General features: G+C 39.5%; 3 protein-coding genes across 6 annotated transcripts in view; 2 read left to right on the top strand and 1 right to left on the bottom strand.

Moving 5' to 3' along the window:
* The first annotated feature begins 317 nt into the window (after nucleotides 1-317).
* On the top strand, nucleotides 318-12,122 carry LOC113259966 (calaxin-like). The gene is made up of 5 exons (XM_048212870.2): nucleotides 318-399; nucleotides 2,313-2,417; nucleotides 7,193-7,344; nucleotides 9,750-9,854; nucleotides 12,022-12,122. The coding sequence occupies exons 1-5, from the start codon at nucleotides 372-374 to the stop codon at nucleotides 12,076-12,078; spliced, it is 447 nt and encodes a 148-aa protein (XP_048068827.1). The 5' UTR covers nucleotides 318-371; the 3' UTR covers nucleotides 12,079-12,122.
* A 106-nt stretch (nucleotides 12,123-12,228) lies between these two features.
* On the bottom strand, nucleotides 12,229-19,854 carry RBM48 (RNA binding motif protein 48). The gene is made up of 5 exons (XM_026505554.4): nucleotides 19,713-19,854; nucleotides 18,851-19,041; nucleotides 16,831-16,976; nucleotides 14,753-15,321; nucleotides 12,229-12,956 (listed from the first exon to the last, which is right to left on the bottom strand). Exons 1-5 carry the CDS (start codon nucleotides 19,821-19,823, stop codon nucleotides 12,870-12,872), a joined length of 1,104 nt encoding a protein of 367 aa, XP_026361339.1. The 5' UTR covers nucleotides 19,824-19,854; the 3' UTR covers nucleotides 12,229-12,869.
* A 102-nt stretch (nucleotides 19,855-19,956) lies between these two features.
* The window catches only part of PEX1 (peroxisomal biogenesis factor 1), a 48,651-nt gene continuing 45,075 nt past the window's right edge, over nucleotides 19,957-23,532 (top strand). For 2 of the 4 annotated variants that reach the window (XM_057304110.1, XM_048212867.2), the window contains exon 1: nucleotides 20,108-20,314. In XM_057304110.1, coding sequence (XP_057160093.1) covers nucleotides 20,183-20,314 — 132 coding nt within the window. In that variant the 5' untranslated portion in view covers nucleotides 20,108-20,182. Of the gene's footprint in view, nucleotides 20,315-23,532 lie in introns of all 4 variants that reach the window. The other 2 variants (XM_026505409.4, XM_044386488.3) reach the window with 2 other exon arrangements.

The following is a 23,532-nucleotide window of genomic DNA, read 5'->3' as shown; positions in this document are numbered from 1 at the left end:
TTACATGTCTATAATGGTGAGTGTTAATATGACATAATTTTTCATTTACATACTATCTTATGAGACTTCTGGGTGACTCCCAGAAAGGTAAGCCCTCAAGTAACAAGTCATGTCATACTTTTTAATCACTAGAGCATCTAGCACCATAGGAACAAAAGAGCTGCTTAGTGAATTATTTTTTATTAGATTGGTATACTCAAGGACTAAGTCTAAGCCGTATTTATTTGTATTTTTATTTTGCAGTCAAAAAAAGTGAAGTAGAGTGTCTCCTAAGAGTTTTTCACAGCTTGGTGGAAAAAGCTAATGTAAGACTAAATAACTTTGGACTAGATCGTAATGCGTTTCGAGCGATCCTGCACAGCATATTTGGAATGACTGATGATATGCTAATGAATAGGGGTAAGAGTCTCAAGAAATTGAAATGGGCCAAGCTGAGATGGCAATATATATGGTATATGTGTTAATATGTGGTAAATATATATTTGTAATGACAGATTTTTATATTCAAATTTATTTTTATATATATGTATTCAGTTGTCATCAAAGAGTGAATTTTTTAAAAAGATTTATTTATTTATTTATTTATTTATTTAGAAAGGGAGCGCAAGCCAGTGGGAGGGGCAGAGGAGAGGAAAAGGGACAAGAAGATTCTGTGCTGAGCAGGAGCCCATCACTGAGCACACGAGTCCCTCCAGGAGCTTGGGGGCTGATCTCACAACCCCCAGATCATGACCTGAGCCAAAATCAAGAGTTGGATGCTCAGGGGCACCTGGGCGGCACAGCAGTTAAGCGTCTGCCTTCGGCTCAGGGCGTGATCCTGGCATTATGGGATCGAGCCCCACATCAGGCTCCTCTGCTATGAGCCTACTTCTTCCTCTCCCACTCCCCCTGCTTGTGTTCCCTCTCTCGCTGCCTGTCTCTATCTCTGTCAAATAAATAAGTAAAATCTTTAAAAAAAAAAAACAAAACAAAAAAAAAAGAGTTGGATGCTCAGCTGACTGAGCCACCCAGGTGCCCCTTGAATTTTTCAATACCAAACTAGAAAGACATAATTGTGGTAAGACTGCCAATATAAAACAAAGGTTGATTTGATTGTGAGGATGGTTTTTAATAAAAACTCACTCAGAATTTCTTATCTCATAGCTGTACCACTTTGAGAAATAACGAGTAATGAACTAAATAAGCTGGCAGTATTGTTTTTTCTTTAAAGTTAAGCAAATGGCTTTCTATTCATGATGTCTTTGAATTCATATGCTGTAGACATGTAAACTATTAAATAACTTCTTTTTCCTCCTAAAAATACTGTACCAGTACAAAAAAAAAAAAGATACTCATTACACTGAAAAAAATAAAAGACAAGATCTTATATTTAAAATAGAAAATGATTTAGTGTGATCCAGTTTCACTAACAAATTTTTAGTGTTCAATTTAGTAAGTTTTGATATAGGTATATACCTTGAAACCATAATCATAATCAAAATAATTAACATCACCCCTAAAAGAGTCAATAACACTTTACTTTCTATAGGATTTTAAGATTTCTTGGTAAATTTAAAAATGTTTATTTTAGTAATTTATCTTTGGGTATTATAAAGACTGTTTAGAACAGAATTTTGCCACTCTTTTCAAATGCATTTTATTTGTATTATTATTTTTTAAAGTAATCTCTACACTCAGTGTGGGGTTTGAATTCACGACACCAAGATAAGAGTCACATGCTCTACCAACTAAGCAAGTCAGGTGCCCCCTTTGCCATTCTTTTTATTTATGTATTTTTAAAAGATTTATTTATTTATTTTAGAGAGAGAGAGCATGAACGGGCGTGGGGGGGAGAGAATCTCAAGCAGACTCCCCACTGAGCATGGAGCCGATGTGGGGCTTGATCGCAGGACCCTGAGATCATGACCTGAGCCAAAATCAAGAGTTGGCTGCTCAACCGACTGAGCCACCCAGGCAGCCTGCTACTCTTTAGAATAAAAATTATTATCACCTTGATTAGCTCCACTGTTGCTCTTCTTGACTCATAGTAACTGTACAAAACATCACAAGTGAAATTCATCATTGATCATGGAGAATTACTCTTTTCTTTCTATAAAAATCTGGGGAAAACATATTTCCAGTAATTTTGACTCTTTTAAGAAAGACTGTGCCAAAAACCTTTTTTCCCCTCAATTTGGGAGGAAAGTTTTTCAATGTGTTTTGTTTTTGTTTTTGTTTGAAAGAAAGTTTTAAAAACCTTTTTATATATACATACTTTTGAATTATAAAGTAGCTGTAAACTACAATATGCTTCTACGGTATTTTTCTTTCAGTATTTTTTGCATTTGACAAAGACAATGATAACTGCATAAATGCGAAAGAGTGGGTTAAAGGATTATCAGTGTTTCTTCGAGGGACTTTTGAAGAAAAGCTTAAGTGTAAGATTTCTGTATGTGATTACTGACTTAGTAATATACATTGTCAATTTCGTATTTAGTGAATGCTTAAACATTTTTTAAAAATATAAAATCCATGTTCTCTATAGCAACCTTTCAAAAATAGTTCATGACAGCTTTAAAAAAAATCAAAACATGAAATGGGTGACCTGTTTCATGGGAGAGTCCTTAGACCCAGGGTCCCCAAACACTTCCTTCACTGGTTCTGTAATGCCTCAGTGTCACCAGGACCACTCTTTTGCTTAAGGCCCAGGCCAAGACCAGCAAGTCAAGGTCAGGGCTTGTGCCAACTCTAATCAGCCAGCAAGGCCAAGGTTTTTGTGGCTGCCTCTGGGCTCAGCAGGAATTGGGCCTTGATATAGGGCAGTGTATAAGTCACAGTGAGGCTATTCCTTGTCTCTTGATCAAAGAAAATAAATGTGAAGGAATGACACAAAACAAGATGAAATGCTCATTAACCATCAGACATCAATACTCTAGTGTTAGAATTTGTGTAGATGAGTGAAGAGAGGGAAGAAGGTTGAGGACAAAGAATGCCCACAGGCCCATAGGGAGAAGGATTTTGGGAGTTTCCTACAGGACAGGAATGTTAGGAATTCCAAAGACAAAAATCTCCCTATTCACAATTTTGCCTAAAAATAAATAGCTCTGGCCTCACCTCACCTGTACCATTGATGTGATGTATATTTTCCATGTTTTATACCTCTGGGGCAAGGTTTTGGGGTGAGGATCCCTGGAAAGAGAATAGGAACAATTTTAAATGGCACTCTTCAAGGGAACAATTGCTTAAAAGTGTCAAAATGGCTTGAGAAAAGGCTGTGGAGTTCTGAGTAAGTAAACAAATTTTTGTCCCTTGCTCTTCCACTTGAACTTGGATTTGGGATGCGGAAAAGAAGACCCCTAAATTAAACACACATTTTTTAAACAATAGTGACCTTTTAAAAAACCACCAACTTTCTCTGACATTTACGATTTTTGTTTCTTTGTTTTGTGGAGTTTTTTTCTTAGTTATTTTTATTGAGGTGAAATTGACATACAACATTATGTGGGGTTTCTTTTTCAAGATTTTATTTTGAAGTAGTCTCTACACCCAACATAAGGCTCAAACCCACAACCCCAAGATCAAGCGTCGTATGCTCCACCGAGCCAGCCAGGTACCTCTGTGGGTTTTTTTTTTTTTTTCCTTAACTTTTCTCAAGGCTAATTTTTCACAGGGGTAACATTTAAATATAGTTGCCACTTAAGTTTGTTGCTGCTTTCTTATGCAAAAGTCTCACTGAGAAAGGAAAAGCTAAATATTCATGGATGTAAATTCTTGTGGTGATAAGACAGGGAAAATGGCTGTGACCCTGAATGCAGTTACACATGAGTGAATAGCATCACACTGTAAAGAATTTTCCTCCTCTAATCCCTCTTCCTAAAAATGTTTCATATACATTTCAGGATATGTTAACTTAGGAAAAATACTATTTTTCATGGGGTTGTGCTGCATGCGTGCTATGGATTGAAGAAACCACAAAAAGACACAGCTAATCCGTTACTCTGGAATTTTATACCTGGTTCTATTGCTTTTGCTAAAACATTTAACTAGATTACGAGTGCCCGAGTAAGGTCATCTGTGGCATGAATGAATGGATGCCAGTCATGGAAGTCCCTCTCCAGGGAGAGAGTGATCATTTTGGGTAGTGCAGATAGGCAGGCTCCAAGGGGGTGACAGACTCACTACCCAAATACATTGAAAATGTTCTTTGTCAGTGATGTGATGAAGTTTGTACTTAGTTTTTATGCTCTATATAAGAAGAGAATCATAATATTGAGATACAAACACACATACATGTATGTGTACACGTGTATAAATGTATTGAATAACCACAGGTTCAAATATTTCTCTCCAGGGGCACCTGGCTGGCTCAGTCAGTAAAGCATGTAACTCTCGATCTCTGGGTTGTGAGTTTGAGCCCCACATTCAGTGTAGAGTTTACTTAAAAAATATTTATATATATCTCCTTTATTGCAGTTTCATCACATTTTTTTGAAGTCTATAAAATTCTTTTGTTTTACCTAAGACCCAGGAAATCATTCTATTACAGGAAATGGTAGGTTCTGGGTCACATAATACATATAAACTAATAACCACAATATCATTTGATTACTTAGAAATCTATGTATTTTCAAAATACTATATGGGAGTGATGAGAAAGTTCTTTCTAGTGGATCTGGTGGATCAGAAGACACTTTCAACAGAATACTAGCCTTTTAATTGGTTCTTGTAAATCTTGAGCAGAAAGAAACTAGAAAGAAGACCATGCTAGACAGTAGGAACAGTATGAATAAAAGCATGGATGTCTTAACAGCATGTTGAGTTGGGCAAATTGATGTCGAGACATGAGGCTAATAAGGTAAGTTAAATGTGTATCATTAAGGTTGAATCTTAGCAAGAGGGATCAGTTTCCTCTCCCCAACACTCCCTAAGAGGACAGTTCTGAATCAACCATAATAAATAATGAAATATTGGATGGAGGCAGGGAAGTTTCTTAGATTGTTGAAGTTATCTAGGAAATAACAGTGAGAACAGAGAAGAGGAAAGGACTATTAATATTTACAAGTTGGAATTGATGGTATGTCTTTGAATACAGAAGGTATTATTTGTTTATAAATAGTTTCAAGTACCTAAATTAAGCTCGTTGATTTCAAAGTATTCCAGAAACAAGAAGTCACCAACTAAGATAATGTAATATATTTGAATATACTTCATAAATGCCAAGACAGAAAGCAAAATCTTAGGTATGTAAATTTCCAATGAACTGCTTTTTAAAGTATAGTTCATTGCAAAGTACCTATAGGACTGATTCTCCAATGTGGATTGAAGAATGGTTTCAACTGGCTACGTTAATTTTACCTAGGGAACATTTTAAAATACAGTTTTACCTGGGAACTTTTTAAAATAACATTCCCTGAGCTGCTATGACCAAGGAATCTGGACTCTTACTTTGTGCTGTATCAGTGAGGTGTTCTGTTTATGTTTTTTAATTATGAAGAATATCAAATGTTTCTTACAAAGTTCATTTTGATATCCAATCTGTAACTGTTTCCTCTCCAATCTAGATACACATGAATAGGATTCTGCATCTTTGTCAACCATTTTCCCCCCAAATTCTTTTACTTTTATGGTTTTATTAAGAAATAATTGATATACATCACCGTGTAAATTCAAGGCAATACAGGTTGATTTGATTTACATATATTGTGAAAGGATTACCACGATGGGTTCAGCTTACATCTGTCTTCTCATGTAGATACAATAAGAAGACAAGAATATAGGGGGAAAAATTATCCCTGTGATGAGAACTCTTAGGATTCAGTCTCTTAACAACTTTTCTCTGTATCATACTTCAGTGTTAGCTCTAATCATCATGTTGTACATTACGTCCCTAGTACTTATTTAACTTATACAGTAAGTTTATACATTTTGACCATCTTCCTCTAACTCCCCCTTCTTCAGCCCTCTCACCTCTGATCACCACAAGGCTGATCTCTTTCTCTATGAGTTTGTTGTCAGGGTTTTTGTTTCTTCGATTTGGTTTGTTTTTGGTTTTTTGGATTACACATAGAAGGGAGATCATAGAGTATTGTCTTTCCCTGTCTTAATTATTTTACTTAACATATTGCCTTCAAGGTCCATCTGTGTTGTTGCAAATTATAGGATTTCCTCATTTTTAATGGCTGAATAATATTCCAGTGTGTGTGTGTGTGTGTTTCACAACTCCTTTTCCATTCATTGACCTTTAGAAACTTAGATTGTTTTCAAACCTTGGCTATTGTACATAATGCTGCTATGAACATGGGGGTGCAGATACCTTTTTGAGTTGGTGTTTTCATTACCTTTGGTTATATTCCCAGAAGTAGAATTGCTAGGTTATACAGTAGTTCTATTTTTAATTTTTTGAGGATCCTCTGTATGATGTTCCAGAGTGGCTGCACCAGTTTATAATCCCACCAACAGTAAACTAGGGCTCCCTTTTCTCCACATCCACACTAGCATTTGTTATCTCTCTCTCTCTCTCTCTGATGATGGCCGTTCTCACAGGCATGAGGTGATATCTCATTGTGGTTTTAATTCGCATTTCCCTAATGACTAGTGATGTTGAACATCTTTTCTTGTACCTGTTGGCTTTTCATTTATCTTCTTTGGAGAAATGTCTATTGAGGTCCTTTGCCCACTTTTTAATCAGGTTGGGTTTTTTGCTATTGAATTGTAGTTCTTTATATATTTTGGATATTAACACCTTATCTGACATTGTCTCCAAGTATTTTCTCCCATTCCACAGGTTGTCTTTTCATTTGTTGATGGTTTCTTTTACTGTGCAGAAGCTTTCTAGTTTGATAGAGTTCCATTTGTTTATTTTTTTTAATTTGGTTGCTTGTGCTTTTGGTGTCATAGCCATGAAACCATTATCAAGACCCATGTCAACGAGCTTTGTTCTTATGTTCTCTTCTAGGAATTTCATGGTTTCAGGTTTCATAACATTTTTTAACTCTCAATTTCAAAATCCACATCCCCAGAGGGATTTAATCCTGTGGAAAGAAGTATAATAAAGGGTGCTTTATTTTAAAATCTATCATATGGACCAATAATTATAGGTTGTGTGATTTGTTTTTATCTTTTAAAAAACTATATATTGAAATAACTAAGGAGAAAACTAGTGATATTTTAACTATTCTTATCCAAGTCTTTAAATTTCTTGTGCTTTGGACAGTCTGTTTTGAAGTTTACTATTTGAATAGTGATGGTTATATTTCTCGAGAAGAGATATTTGACATGTTGAAGAACAGTCTACACCAACAGTCATCTGAAGAAGAGACTGATGAAGGAATAAAAGAGTTGGTAGACATAACACTGAAGAAAATGGTAAGAATGAAAACCTATAACTTATTATATCCAATCAAGCAGATGTTGGAGAAAGCTAAAGACAAAGAAATGATTTATTTCCCTTTATAATGATGGCAACCTTTATGAGGGCAGAATTTTTTGTCCTCTTCTCTATCCATTGCCTAGAACAGTGCCTGGTTGATAGTGGGTGCTCAGTAAATACTTATGGAATGGCTCGGTGATTAAATGAATCACTGTACAAAATGAATGTTTATTAGTTTAAAATATTTTACTATCCGTAGAATCTCATTAATGTGTGGGTGGTAGTGCAGCAGATTCGGTTTGTGCAGAATGGGATGCTACACTTGTCTGTCTTCATGGCCCTCACCCTCCAATCCATCGAAACACTCATTATAACAAGACAACATAATAATTAAACTAGTTGTCCCTTATAGAGTACTTACTATATGCGAGGCCCTTCACAGAACTTTACTATATGGACTCATTTTAACCTCAAAACAACCCTATGGAGTAGAAATTATCTCTATTTTACAGATGAGAAAACTGAAGTACAAATAGGTTTACCACAAGTCACTCTAGAAAATGGGTTGCAGAATTCTCTCAATGAAACTAATAGTACCTCTTTATTATGGACATAGTCATTTCTCTCCTTCTCTTACTATGACCCTATCCTGGATACCCGTGAAAATTTGTGACTCTAAGACAGCCTGGACCCAGCTCACCTCCATTACTCTGCGGATGAGGAAGGGAATCGATGTTGGGGGCTGTTGAGTCTCACATTCAGCTAACACAGGCTCCAGCCTATCTTCTTCCTCTAGAGATACTCTCACTAGCTGCTGCTGGGGCTGAGGGTAGACTTCTTGAGAGACAGTATGTTCCCCAGTACTAAACCCGCTCCCTTCTTTTTTGAAAGGAAATATTATGGAGTGAATTTTTTCCTGATAATTATTCAAACCTTTCTCTAAGTTAGACTCTCAGCAACCCTGACTTAGTTATGCCCAGAAGTGAAAAAACAAGAGCCCATCAAATCAAACCCAAATTCAATTAAGTAGAGGCATTTCTAATTTACATACGTGGTCTCCCCATGATTGATCTCCCATGGTCCCTGTCATTAATGCTCCAGGCGGGTCTGTCTGCTTCCTGACTCACACTCCCTCACTTGTCAGAGTTCAGGTTGGGCCGTTCTTCTGCATTTGCTGCCTGTACCTCTCTGGCTACCTAAAGGCCGTCTCAGCCAACCCGAAAGATCTCCTGGTGGTCTGCAAGCATCTTCTCGTGATTCTAGTCCGTCCTGAACTGTTACTGCTCTCAGTGCCTTGCTCCTTACGTGAGCAACTTCACTTTTATCCTTTTTACACGACTGGCTCCAAGTCAGAAATCCTTTGAGGAACAAGTTCTACTACAAATTAAACTTGAAAATCTTTGCCCTATGGCACAGTTTTTATCACAAAAGTAGCAATATAATAATACACATCCTCTAATTTTTTGTCTTATTCCCCCAATTAGAGTACAGGTCCTTTAGGGACAGGTCTATATTTTATGTATCTAAAGTAACTCAGTCGTCTTAGTCTGCTTGGACTGCTATAACAGAATACCAGGCTGGGTGACTTTAACAGGGATTCTTTTTTATAATAATTTTTTATTATATGATGTTAGTCACCGTACAGTACATCCCTGGTTTTTGATGTAAAGTTCCATGATTCATTAGTTGCGCATAACACCCAGTGCACCATGCAATATGTGCCCTCCTCACTACCCATAACTGGCCTATCCCAGTCCCCCACCCCCCTCCCCTCTGAAGCCCTCAGTTTGTTTTCCAGAGTCCATAGTCCCTCATGGTTTCTCAAAATCCTGACACTGGGGGGTGTCTGGCTGGCTCAGTTGGTAGAGCGTGTGACTCTCGATCTCAGGGTTGTAAGTTTGAGCTCCACGTTGGGTGTAGAGATTACTTAAAATTTAAAAAAAGATCCTGAGACTGGGAAATCCAAGATAAGGTGCCAGTCAATTTGCTTCCATGGTGGGGGCTCTCTTCCTGGCTTGTAGACAGCCACCACTTCGATGTGTCCTCACATGGCAGAGGGAGCTCTGGTCTCTCTCCACTTACAAGGACACTAATTAAATTTTGAGGGCTCCACCTTTGAGACATCCGAACCTAATTACCTCCCAAAGCCCCCACCTCCAAAATCATCACACTGGGGGCTTTAATATGTGAATTTGGAGCCAGGAGGGACACAAACATTCAGCCCATAATACCAGGTATTCCAAATAGACTTACAGAAATTAGGTAGCCTTGATAAATAAGTACCTTTTGATTTATGCAAGTAGTGCCCACACAAGTATAAACTAATGGTTTTAGTTGGCAAAGAGTTCTTTTTCATGCAAAATTAAAAACTCAGTTATCAAGAAATCACCTTCCTCTCTAGGATTTTGACAACGATGGCAAGATATCTTTTGCAGACTTTGAAAAAGCAGTAAAAGAAGAAAGACTTTTGTTGGAGGTGTTTGGACCATGTTTGCCAGAAGCAAAGGTACAGTGCCAATAGCTCAAATTGGTTAAGAGAAAATTTTAAGGGATCAGAAAGTAATACTTGCTAGACAGTTCACCTCTCTAGGGGCTTTGGCCCGCTGCTGAAGTTCAGGCAACCATGAGGGTCTCAGCTCCGTCCTTGTTTTAGGGCCCAACAATAGTGACTATTTATTATATTCAACAGACTTTTTGAGCTTATAACTTCTTTAGCTATATACAATTCCTGATTTCTTATATGTTAATATTATTTTCCCAAAGAAACTAGGGTATATTGGCTTGCTTAAGGGATAGAACACTGAAAAGTGTATTCAGCAAATACCCACCATAAACTGCGAGGACAAACTTGGTCTCTTTCAACCCAAATATTGTCAAACAATGAGAATAATTAAGTTTCAAAAATCTTGGACACATTTAAAGTACTTTATAGTATTTGTGCTCATGAAGGTTTTTCATGTATGTATTTGACAAAAGTTTTCTGAGCCAGAAGAGCCAGCCTAATAACTGATTTGCCACATTAATATTTTCTTTAATTCTTCCTTTGATCAGCTGCTTTGCAAACCTGTAGAAACTTGTTATTCTCTGTAGTAATTTGGATGACAATTTTGTACATGAACGTGCATAATGTTAAGCTCTCCTGAGCTATCTCAGGTCATTTCTCTAACTTGTCCCCTTGTAGTTTATTCCCACATTTTAATTCTGCCTGGAACTATGTAGTAAAATGCAATGTGTGAAAGGCAGCCTTCTCATTCTGAGACTGGGGTTGGGGGGCGGGGGGGAACAGGATAGAATGGACCGGAATGGAGTAACTACTTAGGTCAGATGAACACCAACAGCCCTTCAGTTGCTCCCAGAATTCAGTAGCCCAGTTATTGAGAGCCTTGCTACTCCGTGTAGTCTGTGCATGAGCGGCAATGGTGTCACCAGTAACTTGTGAGAAACATAGAATCTCGGGCCCCACCCCAAACCAAATGCCTCAGAATCTTTTCTTTTCTTCCTTCCCTTTCTTTTTTCCTTCCCCTCTTTTTCCTTTCCTTTTTCCTTCCCCATTTTTCCTTCCCCTCTCCCTTTCCTTTCCTCTCCTTTTTCCTCTTTTTCCCCTCCCCTTCTTTCCTTCTTTCGTTCCTTCCTTCTTTCCTTCCTCTCTACCCTTCCCCTTCCCTTCCTTTTGATGCTGACACAGCAAAGGTTCTTCTCTCTGTCATTGTGGTCAAATATTGTGCGTGTTGGTGGGGATGGGGAGGCACGCTAGCCTGCACAGTCACTGAAAAATCCTGAAAAGATCCAAAATCCATTTAACAATGCAGAATCCATTGAGCAGCTCCTCTTTAAGAATTGAAAAAGTCTCCCTCGGAGAGTTTTTTTCAATTGTGGTAAAATACATCTAACATAAAATGTATCATCTTAACCAATTATAAACATACAGTTCAGTAATGTCAGGTACATTCACAATGTTGTGCAATCTCTGGAACTCTTTTCATCTTGCAAAACTGAAACTCTATATCCATAAAATTCTGTATTCCCACCACCCACCAGCTCCTGGCCACTACCGTCAGAATCTGCATTTTAATGAGACCCTGAGGTAGAGATTCATAGCATCTTAATGTCTGAGAAGTGTGTTTGAGGCAGTGACTTGCTCTTTCCAATTCTGTGTTTGGGTCTCTAATGTGTCTTTTACCTGGGAGTTCAGCAGAGAAACATATCTAATTACCTTACAGGGAAGTAAGGCCAAACCCCTTGCCTGCAGCTGCTTTTAAGACCATCCACCGCTGGGGCCCTCCCAGCAAGTGTGAATCGGTAGGTCATAACTGATGATGAGCCTTCTGAACTAGTATATTCAAATTCAGTCCAATGGGCAAGAGGTCTTTAGGTATAGAGAGAAAAGAAAAACAGACCACCATTTGGTGTGGGCCTTCTCAAGTTATTTTTATCCATTAAAAAAAAAAAAAAAAAAGGAAACAACCTGAACACACTTGTTCCGATTTCCAATTACGTGGTTCGCTGACAGGGAAAGCAACGTGGGTATGCTACAAGTAGTGGTTAGCGGGTCTAGCATTTATAATACAGATTCGTTTCTGCCACAGATGAGCAAATTCTTCTTAGAAGTTCACTGAAGAATGTAGACTTCTAATTTCAGCTTTGTTCTAATAGTTTACTTTTTTACTTTACAGAATTGCATTGATTTTGAAGCCCTGGCATTCAGACACATCCTGACTTCTAGTTTTTGAACGTGAATCACTCTATACTTGTATTAAAATCAGAAACAGATACTGACTGCCTGTCTTCATTTGCATTGTGAAGTTTTTATCTTTGCTTCACTTCATTTACATCTAACTACTGCGATGTGGGAAGTAATATTATAAGAACAGTTTCTGTAATTTTTTTTTAAGATTTTATTTATTTGTCAGAGAGAGAGAGTCCACAAGCAGGGGAAGCTGCAGGCAGAGGGAGAAGCAGGCTCCCCACGGAGCAGGGAGCCCTGGGGTCATGACCTGAGCCAAAGGCAGACGCTCAACCAACAGAGCCACCCAGGCATCTCCAGTTTCTGTAATATTAAGTACGATCAAAATAACCCGATAACAATAATGATACATTTTATTTTTTAAGTTAGCCAACAAGCTTGGTTCTTGTGGCAAATACTGTGAATAAGCCTTTCAAACCCTCTTTTCTCTTGCTTCCTCATCCACAGAAGTTGGAAACGTAAACATGCACCATGCCAGACCTCCCCAGTTAGGACCAGCCACAAGCCCACTTCCAGCCAATACGATGTAACCAAAGTCACTGGAGCTCCTGGAAAACTTTAGTTTTCTTTTTTTTAAGGAACATATTTGGCTGGCATGTATTTTGTCCATGATAAACTAATTTTAAAAGATGAAATTTTATTAGATAAGTAGCTTGAATATTACAAAGAGAAGTACATTAAAAAATACCAGCAGTACAATCTCTTCAACAATTAAAATGACAGGCTAAAAATAAAAAATAAATAGTCCCTTAGAACACATAATTTGCTGCTGGAAGTCTATATTCTTCTTCTTTGCTTTAATGGACGACTTGTACTCACATCCTCCAGCTTGCCTTCTGGAGGTTTTGGCACAGGTGAAATTACCTAGTGTAAAAAAAGAGAACCACCAAAACTTAGTTTTTATACTACAAGAATAAGTAAACTATTAGAAGGGGTAGGATATACATCTAGTAGTCCAAATCTTGCCATCACATTTGAGGAAGAGTGAGCCCAATTTCAGGGTACAGCCTACGATCTAGGCACAGAGCAAAGTTCTCTGTCCAAACACTGATGGGAGTAAAACTTCTAAAGCCATTTAACAAGAAAAAAAATTGGAAGGGAGAAAAGTAAATATATCCTCTGCTTTAACAATCCTTTATAGATCTGAAGTCACTTGCTATCTTATGGATACGGATAGACATCCTGATTCTGCATAACTCAAAACATCTGATGTATTTAGAGATTAGACACATGGAGCCTTGAAGGGGGGGGGAAGATGAGAAATTTGAAGAAATAAGCAGAAAATGGTATAATCCTCAATTTCCTAGGGAAGTGAAACCAAACACACCATCAGAAAAAGAGTGGACAAGGTGTTAAAGCAGAGTATGACAGTCTTCATTTAAATGCACAATTACTAGAAACTGTATTTAAGTTGTAGTTAGTATTTCTCAATTTTGTTCTACTGTTTCCTTACCTAGGATTTGGACCTAACAACATTTTTTTTTGAGATTTTATTTATTTGTTTGTCATAGAGAGAGACAGCGTGCACGACAGGGGGAAGAGCAGGCAGAGAGAGAAGCAGAGTCCCTGCTGAGCAAGAAGCACCATGCGGGACCTGATCCCAGGACCCTGGGACCTGAGCTTAAGGCTAAGGCAAACGCTTAACCGACTGAGCCACCCAGACATCCCCTAACAACTTTTTTCTTGAAAATATAGTCAGCTCTGGCTGAGAGAGCTACGTATCTGTATCTATGCCTCAGTTCAACTGTATCTGAAGGAAGGAAGGGGACCAGCACAAACTAAAAAATTTAAAGAGGCTTAAGCATGGAAATTGTTCATAGATTTTTGTTATTATAAAATAAGTCCTCACCCTTAATCAGATAATTTTGAGGTAAAAAAAAAATACACATAAATTAAGCCACCTTAGACTCCCTTCATCGCACTGTAAAATACATACACAACTGCATGAAAAGCACTTTCTGAATCTCAAAGTTAAAGTTTAGGAGAAAGGTCTTTCTTCCTCAGATTTCTAAAAGGCTTGCCCCATAAAAAGGTATCTTGCAAAAGTTAATTCAAATGTTAGCTTTCATTTGTGCTTAGAAAATGGAAAATGATCACATAAATAACGTGTTAAAAAAATTACTACTTAAGTAGCACAATCGAGTTGCAATCTATTTGAGAAGCTGACATTTTGAAATGCAGACCTTAGGGCCTAGTCTTTAGAAATCTCATTCTGTGGCTATTTTTATCAAAGAAGTAAAAAGCATTTTAATTTGATGTAATTTGTAATAACTCTGAACTTGAGAGAAATAAGTTGTAATAATTTTCCTTCAACACAGCAGTTCTGTACTTTGGCTCACAATAGAACCATCTGGGGAGCTTTAAAAAGGGAGGGCCTGGGCTCCACTCTCACAGGCTGCCCTCACTGATGAAACCACTGCTTTTATATTTCAGATCTAGAATGATCTAAAATATGATCTGTCACTGTTTAAAGGATTAATGACATCAAAGCACATATATTTCTGTTAGATTCAGTTAATTCAACAGAGAACTGTAGAAAACCACATCAAAAAGCTGAAAATGAAAAAAACCAATGACATTAGTTGCCACAAATCTCCATTTAGTTGTTAGTCCTATGACCAAATGGTCTCTTAAGACGGGTTTTTTAAAAACGATCTTACCTCTCGAAGTTTATTCCGAATTAAATTCGCTGTTGTGTTCAACGAGTCATCATGCATGTCCACTTTAGGTATGTCTGGTAACAGAGGCCCAATCATAACCTCATTACTACTCGTGCTTGTTTCAAGAAAAGTTCCAGTTTTACGATCATCTTCTCTTCTTCTTTTCCGCTCCTGCAGTTGTGTTGTCCTAGGCATAAATCTGTCAACTGCCTCGGAAGAAGTAATAGTCTTCTGTGCACCAGGGCAGACCAACGAATTTTTTAAAGGTTTCATTTGTATCTTCTGCGAAGAGTCATCGTGCATACAATGCTCCGCTGTTTCAGCGTGGTTCCTACTGTCCTGAGAGAAGTTCGATGCCCTGTCCGTATGTTCCCCTGATGAACATGCACATTTTGAGGAAAAATAACATAAAGGCAATTCACAAGAATAAGGAAGACAAGGATCTGAGTTGCCAGAAGAAGTGTTCCGTGTGGCTGCACGAAATCCAGACGTCCCTGAATGGAAGTCCTGTCTAAAATCTTTTGTGTCTTTAAGCTCTGTAACCAGTTTCTTCTTTGTCATGTAATGATCTTTATATTACAATTTAAAAGGTAAGAGAAGAGGAAAAAGAAATGGTTCATTTATTGTTTTCTTCATTCAGAAATGTATAATTTTTAAAACAAACATTACTTTAAAATGTTAACAAATGCTACCCCGAAAAATTTATTTCTTGAGCAGGCAATACCTTCATGTGTTTAAAAGCTAAAAATTAGGATAAAGGGTATATTAGTGTCAAGCTTCACTCTTTCTATGCTCCCCATATGCCTGGTTTCCACTCCTCCATTAGTAATCCCTTTTCTTACTTATTTATCTGTCCACTATGTCTTACTTTTCCTCCTCCCACCTACTCCTCTTTTTCTCCCATAGTACCCATTTCTCTGCGCCTTTGCATTCTTCACTTAACTGTAGATCTTCGAGGTTTTTTCTAGGTCATTCCACAGAACGCTCTTTTTTTCACAGCTTCGGAGTATTCTACTATATGAATGTATCATGCTGCTTAGTTTGTGATTGTTAGTTTTTAAAGGCGGCAATATGCTGGACCCGTATTTTCTCATTTTATTTGCCAAACAACCATGAATGTTTTCCTGGAGCTATTCACATATCCCATAGGTTAATGTTCAGTGTCTACTAATGATCAGGGACTCTCAGTAGCTCTCTTGCCAAATTTTCAGGTGAGTTTTCCAAGAGTCTTCCCACCTTATTTCTCTCTTCACCTCTGCCACACGCCACTTCCCCAATCAGTCATAAACTCCTCATACTCAATAACTGTATGGACACTGACTTTGTCTTTCAACTAAAGGGTGGGAATTTGGCAATCTGAGCCTCCAGTATTATTCAGATTTCAGACCACACTATTTTAGTCCAATTCTGAGTGCTCTATTCCTACAATCCTTGTACTAGATCCCATGACCCTACACCAGGCACCTGGAATTCGTGTTTGGGGAAACTCAGCTGGGAATATGGGGCACATGGTTAAGTGCTGGTCAAAAGTGGAACTTTTCCATGTTTAGCAGTCTTAGATTAGCAGTTGGTAACTAGTCTGCAAATCATAATTGTTTCTCACTGCCTTTAGGTCAAGCCTTAATTCCTTAGCATGGGATACAAGGCCCTTAATGATTCAGTTCCTGTCCTCTTTCCTAATCTTATTTCTCACTGCAGCCCGTGTTGTGGATATGCTGTACTACTCATGTTCCTTCAAACGTATGATGCTCATTCATCCATGCTACTTGGCCTCCCTTCCCATCCTTTCCTCTCCCTTCCTCCCCCTTTCCTCTTCCATTACTCCCTTCTGAGTAATGTCTACTTATCCTTCAAAACTCAGCCACCTCTCTCATCCTGTAGGAACTCTTCCACAAACCATCATCTCTCCCTTTCCAGCCGAGACTACTTAAGAGTGCTGCACAGAATCCTGCAGTTCACAGCTACTCAGGATTGTGACCATTTATCTGCCTCTCTCCCCACTAGACTGGGGGCTCCTGATGATATACCTCGCAGAGGGCCTGACACATAGGAGGTGTTTAGTAACTGGCTTTCCATACCTTTATTTTTAGTAGTTCTTGCTATATAAGCCTTTCTCTCTTGTAATTTTTTTCTAGTTTCTTCAACTGTTTCAAATTCTGGAGCATAGCACACATGAAGCAATCCACCAAAGAAACTCTGTTCATCCATTTTTCTCTTGGCTGTCCTGAACAGAAATACGAGATAGTATGATTTATCAATCTTGATTTACTTAGGATGAAAGCTGAACTAGTATACAATGCACTGACCTAAAGAGCAAAGTTCAGGTTTTGCCATGTGTACATACATCCTATTGTTTGGGAGTTAAGATGTTCTGCTTGTGGATGGTACGGACTCTACTGATCTGGTGCATACTCTTCAAGCCTTTCATCCCCTCTCCCTTTAGTGCTACCAGGTTTTGAGCTAAGTTATCCACACATAACCTGACTCCCTTTAATTAACTTAGCAGCCAGCAGTTAACCTGAGGTATACAATCTGTGGTCATGAAATAGAGACTTCTCTGTGTTAAATGGCCCTTAAGAGTTAGCTCATACCCAAGAAAGAGTTAGCTCATACCCAATTTAGCCTTTTCAGTACAATGAGATTCATACATAAAAATTAATAAAAATATTGGGGCGCCTGGGTGGCTCAGTCGTTAAGCGTCTGCCTTGGGCTCAGGGCGTGATCCCGGCGTTATGGGATCGAGCCCCACATCAGGCTCCTCTGCTGGGAGCCTGCTTCTCCCTCTCCCACTCCCCCTGCTTGTGTTCCCTCTCACTGGCTGTCTCTATCTCTGTCGAATAAATAAAATCTTTTTTAAAAAAATTAATAAAAATATCATAATCATAAAATCTTTAATAATTAAGTAAATACTGAATACATAACTAATCAATGAGAAAGGATGATATTCAACAAATACTTATTAAATATATATGAGTGGCCAGGCCTTATGCTATAATAAATATTTAAGTACTTCTTTGCCCAGGGATAATGATTAAAATACTGAGATTTTACCATGCACCAGGTAGTGCCCTAAGTGAATTAACATTTCATAAAAACCATATGATGACACTGAGGCCTAGGGAGATTTATAACTTAGCCACGTTCACAGTAGTTTGTGGAGCTATGATTCAAATTGAGATGTTGACCTCCACAGCCTATTGTACTACGTGCTGTGGGAGATGCAAAAGCTCTAGAAAATATGCTTCCCTAACCATGAGGGGCAGGCAAGTTGGTTAGGCAAAGTGAGATTATATATGAGAGCAAAATGAGAACAATACATGACCCCACAAAATCAAGTGCTTTCATGGCAGACTGCAAGTGCTGTTCATAGTACAGAAAGACAACAAATGGTGGGGCGCCTGGCTAAGTTTGTAGGCCATTCTTGATCTCAGGGTTGAAAGTTTGAGCCCCACGTTGGGTGTAGAGATTACTTAAAAATAAAATCTTTAAAAAAAGAGAGACAAGGAAAATATGAATAGTAATAGCCAAGGAAGGATGGGTCTTGGAGCAAATTAGTGAAAAGAATGGGGTGCACATAAATCTACATAAGGTATTTCATACTTCAGCCTTATTGAAGCACAGAGTTTATGTTGTACAGAAAGCTGGAAAAGACTGGGTCAATTCACAATGATGCATAACATTAAGAACTTCAATAGCTAATGTTTACTGCATTCTGAACATAGGAGGCACTACATTTAGCCCCTTTACAGGGATTATTTTATACCATCCTCACACAACCCCCAAGGTAGGTCCTTTTACCATACAGATTTCACAGAATAGAAAAAAACAGGCTTGTTGAGGTTAAATAACTTGTGCAAAGTCATGATGTTGATAAGCAGTGGAGTTCAAAAACTTACTCCAAACCCATTTTTTAATCTGCCACAATACATGACCAAAGACTGTTAAGCATGGGAATGACATTTAAGACTAGAGTAAGATAAAAATAATATAGGGCCATGTTAGGGTATTGAGTAATTCAGGTATGAATAAGGGACAACTGGGGTCAAAGTGATAGCAAAGGGAACGGAGGAAATGAAACATGCTTAACTTGCACATTACCTTGCACTTTGTAAATTCATAAATTTAATAAGATAAACTTCTGTAAAGTCTTCTGCTGGGTATTCATCTAGAGCATTATACTGTTCAATTGCACCATATAGAGCAAATCGCTCAACTAATTCCTTCATTGCTCCCACTGCAGGAACTCCTTGTATTAACAAGTACCGAGATTCCAGATTGATTGTATATACCTAAAAGAAATGCAAACACATAAAATGTACTTTCCAAATACGCCTAAGACATATCTTCCTTAAAACATAGCAAAACAACCACCTCTGGGGATTAAAGAGTACACTTATCATGCTGAGCACTAAGTAAAATATAGAATTGCTAAATCACTATATTGTACACCTGAAACTAATGTAACACTATGTTAACTATACTGGAACTAAAATTAAAAACTTAAAAAGCTCTGAAAAGAAGAAACATTCTGTTCAGCCGGTCTGCAGAAAAAGTAAAGAATAAATTCAACCCCTCCGCTCGAGGGCCTCTAATTAAAACACAGCCTATCTTCAATCGACATACTTTGCAGAAGTTGGCTCAGAAGTAGTTTAACTAGAGAGAGGTAACAAAGATTTACCATGCGCCAAGCGCTACTCTAAACACGTAAGATACAATGACTAAAACAAAGCCCTGTCCTTTCGGAGCTGACGTTATAGCAGCTGACCAAAGGGTTCGTGAGAATCATGACTTTACAGCAGCTCATCCAAGGGGTCGTTGAGTACCAGTTTCTCATACCCATCTCCAATGACTGATGGATAGGACCGCAACCTTCAAGCCTTTATTTACATAAACTGGTCATGTGGCGCTAGAGTTAAGATAAAGCCATCCGGAATAGCGAATGAAACCAAAATCACTTTACCCTGACAGCACGAGGCCGCCGCCCCTCCCGATACTTGGCCCGCGTGTCGCATACAGCCCTCTGGACGTGGTGGTCAAATACACCTCCAAGCTGCCCGCCACTCGACGCCATCTTGTCTATTTGGGCCCTTGCAAAAACGACAACATCCGCCTCGTCGCATTCCCGTTCACCCAATAAGAGAGGGAGATGGGTCAAGGCGTGCCAGGATTGGCTGGGGAATCGACAGCGTCGGGCATCGTTTCCTGTGAGTGAGACCTCGGTGAACGAGGTGCCGCCCTCCAGCGGCCTGGCGGAGATACCTCCGAGAGCTGGAGCAGCTTGCTTGCCCCTCCTCGTTTGGGCTCGAGCGGCGAGAGGGGCGTGGCCGCAGGGGGCGGGGCCGATCGATCTTCTCTGGCTCCGACGCCCTCGGTCTGTCCAGTGGCCAGCGTCCGCTCGAGTGGACGGCGGGGGGTGGTCCTCGCTTGTAGATGATGTGGGGCAGCGATCGCTTGGCGGGTACAGAGGGTGGTGGGGTAGCGGTGACGGTGGTCTTCACCAACGCTCGCGACTGTTTCCTCCACTTGCCGCGGCGCCTCGTGGCCCAGCTGCACCTGCTCCAGGTAACGCGCCGGCCCTGGACGGGGGCTCCCGGCCCAGCCTCGGGACACCTGGTTGGCAGCCTGGGTTAGTTAGGACGTGGCCGAGACCTTTTAGGGACGCGGCGGCCCTCAAGCCTCTCCGGGCGGCGTGGCACGGGCTGCCGTCGTCGCCACCGAGCCGTTCAGAGGCCAGACTGAGGGTCCCTCGAGGGCAAGGCCGGCGGGGGCAGGCTTGCAACCCACACCGCGTCTAGGCAGCCCTGGGCCTTTAGCTTGCCGTGTTCCAGGTGTTTTCACTCGGTGAGACTGGGCTTTGAAACATCCTAATAATCTACGCCTGCGTTCAGAATATTTTTCCAGTTTGGAAAAGCTCCTGGGGAGTCGCTAATTTTTATTTTTATTTTTATTTTAAAAAATGTTTTTCTTGCGAGTGATTTCCAGCTGCCTGCACGGCTGCCGTCCCGGCCTCCAGAGGGAGGGGTAGGTTTGATTTGCAGAGTCCCTGTGGGTTAACAGGGTACGTTAACAGGGATTGAGCGCCATTGAGCGCCGTGTCCCCCGAGCGGGGTAGGTTAATAAAATAAGGTTCTTCCCTGTGTCGCCGATGCTCGAACAGTTCCGAGGTGTACCAGGAACGTGCAGTAGAATTATGCATATTTGGAAGTCCATAGGTAGGATTACTTGAACCTCTGCCGTCAGTTACCCTTTTAATTAATTAATTAAAAAAGATACAGCCTCCGCATTTTCGTAACTAGAAATAGAGGCACACAGTCTATGAGTTTGAGTATGCTTATGCGGGCAAAGGGGTAGAGTATTTGAAATCCTGGATGCATGGTACCCATCACTGGCTAATTATGCAGGAAATACGTAAATATTTAAGTTAACGATAATTTTAGGTATCTTTCCACTTTACTTTTCTGGAGCTATTTTTCTAGATTTTTTTTTCCCTAGAATTATTGGTTTAGAGGGCATAGGTTATTAAAGTAGGAAGTCATGATTTGGGAGTTAACGTGTTGAATTCTTTTATTTGGGCTGAAGCATGGAGTACATAATACCTATAATGCTGTAATAGGAAGAGGGTCAGAAGAATAGTTTCCTGGCCTGTGTCAGGTTTACCTTTAAGCTCTTCAGAATATGAATGTTCTGGTCCTTCTCAGACCTATTGAATCAAAATCTTGGGGGGTGAGCTTCAGGCATCAGTAATTTTAAAAATATCTTTGGGCTACTTGGATGCATAAGAATTTAGACCGACTGTTATAGAATCATAGAATGTTGATGGCGAAAGGAACCTGGGGTATCTAGGTCATTTCTGTGCTTTCACATGTTAGGAAACTAGCTCCTAGGTGGGTACCATTTCCAGGTAAGTTGTCCTCTAGTCTCTCACTTACTCTGCAGCATCCAGACTGGCCTTCTCACGGTTTCTTTCATAACCCAGCTCCTTTCCTACTCTGTACTCTTATCTGTGCTATTCTTTCTCCCCAAAACGTTTTTCTTCATTTCATGCCTTCAAAAACTGAGCATAATCTTACCTCCTCCACCTAGCTTTCAAATTCTTGGTTGCTCACGTTTGTCTCCTTTCCAAAACTTCGCTGTCGTGTTTATGTGACACATCTCACTTGTACTCTACTGTGTGTTTCAGGTATCGTCTTGCTTATCCAAGTCCTTATTTCAGGACTGGATACCCAGTAGATGCTTTAACTCGGAATTTTTTTAACCTTGGCACTTTAGGCTGGATAAGTTTTTGTTGTGGGGGACTGTGGCGGGTATTAGGATATTTAACAGTATCTTTGACCTCCATCCACTAGATGCCAGTAGCACACCTCCTCTTCAGTAGTGATAGCCAAAAAAACAAAAACAAAAACACCACGTCTCCACCCTTGCCAGATGTCTCCTGGGGAACAAAAATCACCCCCAGTTGAGAACCATTGCTTTAACTCAGTTATTTTGTCTGTATGCTGGGCTCGGTGCTCGCTGTGATTGCTGAAATGGGGGAAAGGATTCACGTCCACACTGAAAGCAGACAAATAAACCTAAATTGCCGTCCAGAAATGGCCAGGTACAGACTTGTCATTTCTTTTGTGTTGGCAAAGGAGAACCCAGGCCTCGGATCTGGCCGGTCCTAAGGCCTGACAATCTGTGATTTCACCTGAAAGCTCCCCCCAGGTGATACCAGTACTACAGGTATAGGCAAAAGCAGGTAGTGAGTCATTTGTTGATTGACCTCCTGGGAAGTGGGCTCCTTTCTCTCCAGTCTGTTGGTTTCTCTTTACCCGAGGTTCTGTGGTTCAGGGGGAAAAGGTTTTACGTGAAAACGGATTCATATTAGTCTGCAAAGTTTACTAAATCCAACTGAACGTATATTATGGCCATGGAACTGGTTACTGCGTTTTGACCAAATGAATAATTAAAGTACTTTTGCTGCTTAATAAAGTTGATTTTCCCCTTTTTCGGTGAGTTGGTAGAATCCTCCTCTTTGACATTTCAGGGCGTATTTTGTATTTCCTTAATTAACATCTCTGGTTTTGAAAGTTTCTTCTTATGAAATAGAAGTTGATCTGGATTATATGCCACAGACTGTGATGAAAGAGTGTGGAAAGCACCCGAGGCGGGTGGGCGGGTCGGCGGGTCGGCGGGTGGGCCATCTTCGCCCCTGTGACCTCAGCTCACACACTTACAGCTGACATAGCTAATTTGGAATTTGACTCCAAATCCAGGGCTCTGTGTACTTTATCCCACTGTGCGCGGTGGAAAAGTTTTGTCACCCTGAGCAGTTGGACTATCCTGTGAATTGTGGGAAAGATTATACAACTAAGTGATACACGATGACTTCTATACAAAGTTTTAATAACATTTTAATAACAGGGCTAATTTAAAGTACATTATATTGCCTCAGAAGTGGCTCCAACATCCTTTGAAATTTTTCCTAGATAAAGAAACAATAAGTGGCCTATAACCAGTTTTGAGGTAGTAAAATTTGATGTAAATGAATGAATTTAATATTTAATAATTGAATGAATTTATTTAGATAGAAATAAATGACTTTAATAATACAAAAACTTCCTGAGATGGTAAGTTTTGTTGGCTATTATTGAAGTCCTTTTTATTGAAAAAATGACATGTGTGCAAATGCTTATGATACAATGTTAAGTGGGGAAAAGGATACTAAAGCATGAGTATAAATATACAACTATTTAAAAATTTTTGCATAGAAAACAGGATTAGCTAGAAATAGACAAAAT

Source organism: Ursus arctos, unplaced genomic scaffold (assembly GCF_023065955.2).
Source record: "Ursus arctos isolate Adak ecotype North America unplaced genomic scaffold, UrsArc2.0 scaffold_3, whole genome shotgun sequence".
Taxonomy (NCBI): Eukaryota; Metazoa; Chordata; class Mammalia; order Carnivora; family Ursidae; genus Ursus; species Ursus arctos.
The sequence above is the reverse complement of the archived record's forward strand: the minus strand, read 5'-3'. Positions and strand labels throughout refer to the sequence as shown.

What these genes read in the sequence shown, in the direction of transcription:
- LOC113259966 (XM_048212870.2), top strand. Translation starts at nt 372, where the DNA reads ATGACTGATGATATGCTAATGAATAGGG. An exon ending in TTTTGAAGAAAAGCTTAAGT is followed by an intron (nt 2,418 to 7,192) that starts GTAAGATTTCTG and finishes TGCTTTGGACAG; the next exon opens with TCTGTTTTGAAGTTTACTAT. An exon ending in ACATAACACTGAAGAAAATG is followed by an intron (nt 7,345 to 9,749) that starts GTAAGAATGAAA and finishes CTTCCTCTCTAG; the next exon opens with GATTTTGACAACGATGGCAA.
- RBM48 (XM_026505554.4), bottom strand. Translation starts at nt 19,823, where the DNA reads ATGGCGTCGAGTGGCGGGCAGCTTGGAGGTGTATTTGACCACCACGTC. An exon ending in ATGAATTTACAAAGTGCAAG is followed by an intron (nt 16,977 to 18,850) that starts GTAATGTGCAAG and finishes ATTTCTGTTCAG; the next exon opens with GACAGCCAAGAGAAAAATGG. An exon ending in AAGAACTACTAAAAATAAAG is followed by an intron (nt 15,322 to 16,830) that starts GTATGGAAAGCC and finishes TGTAATATAAAG; the next exon opens with ATCATTACATGACAAAGAAG.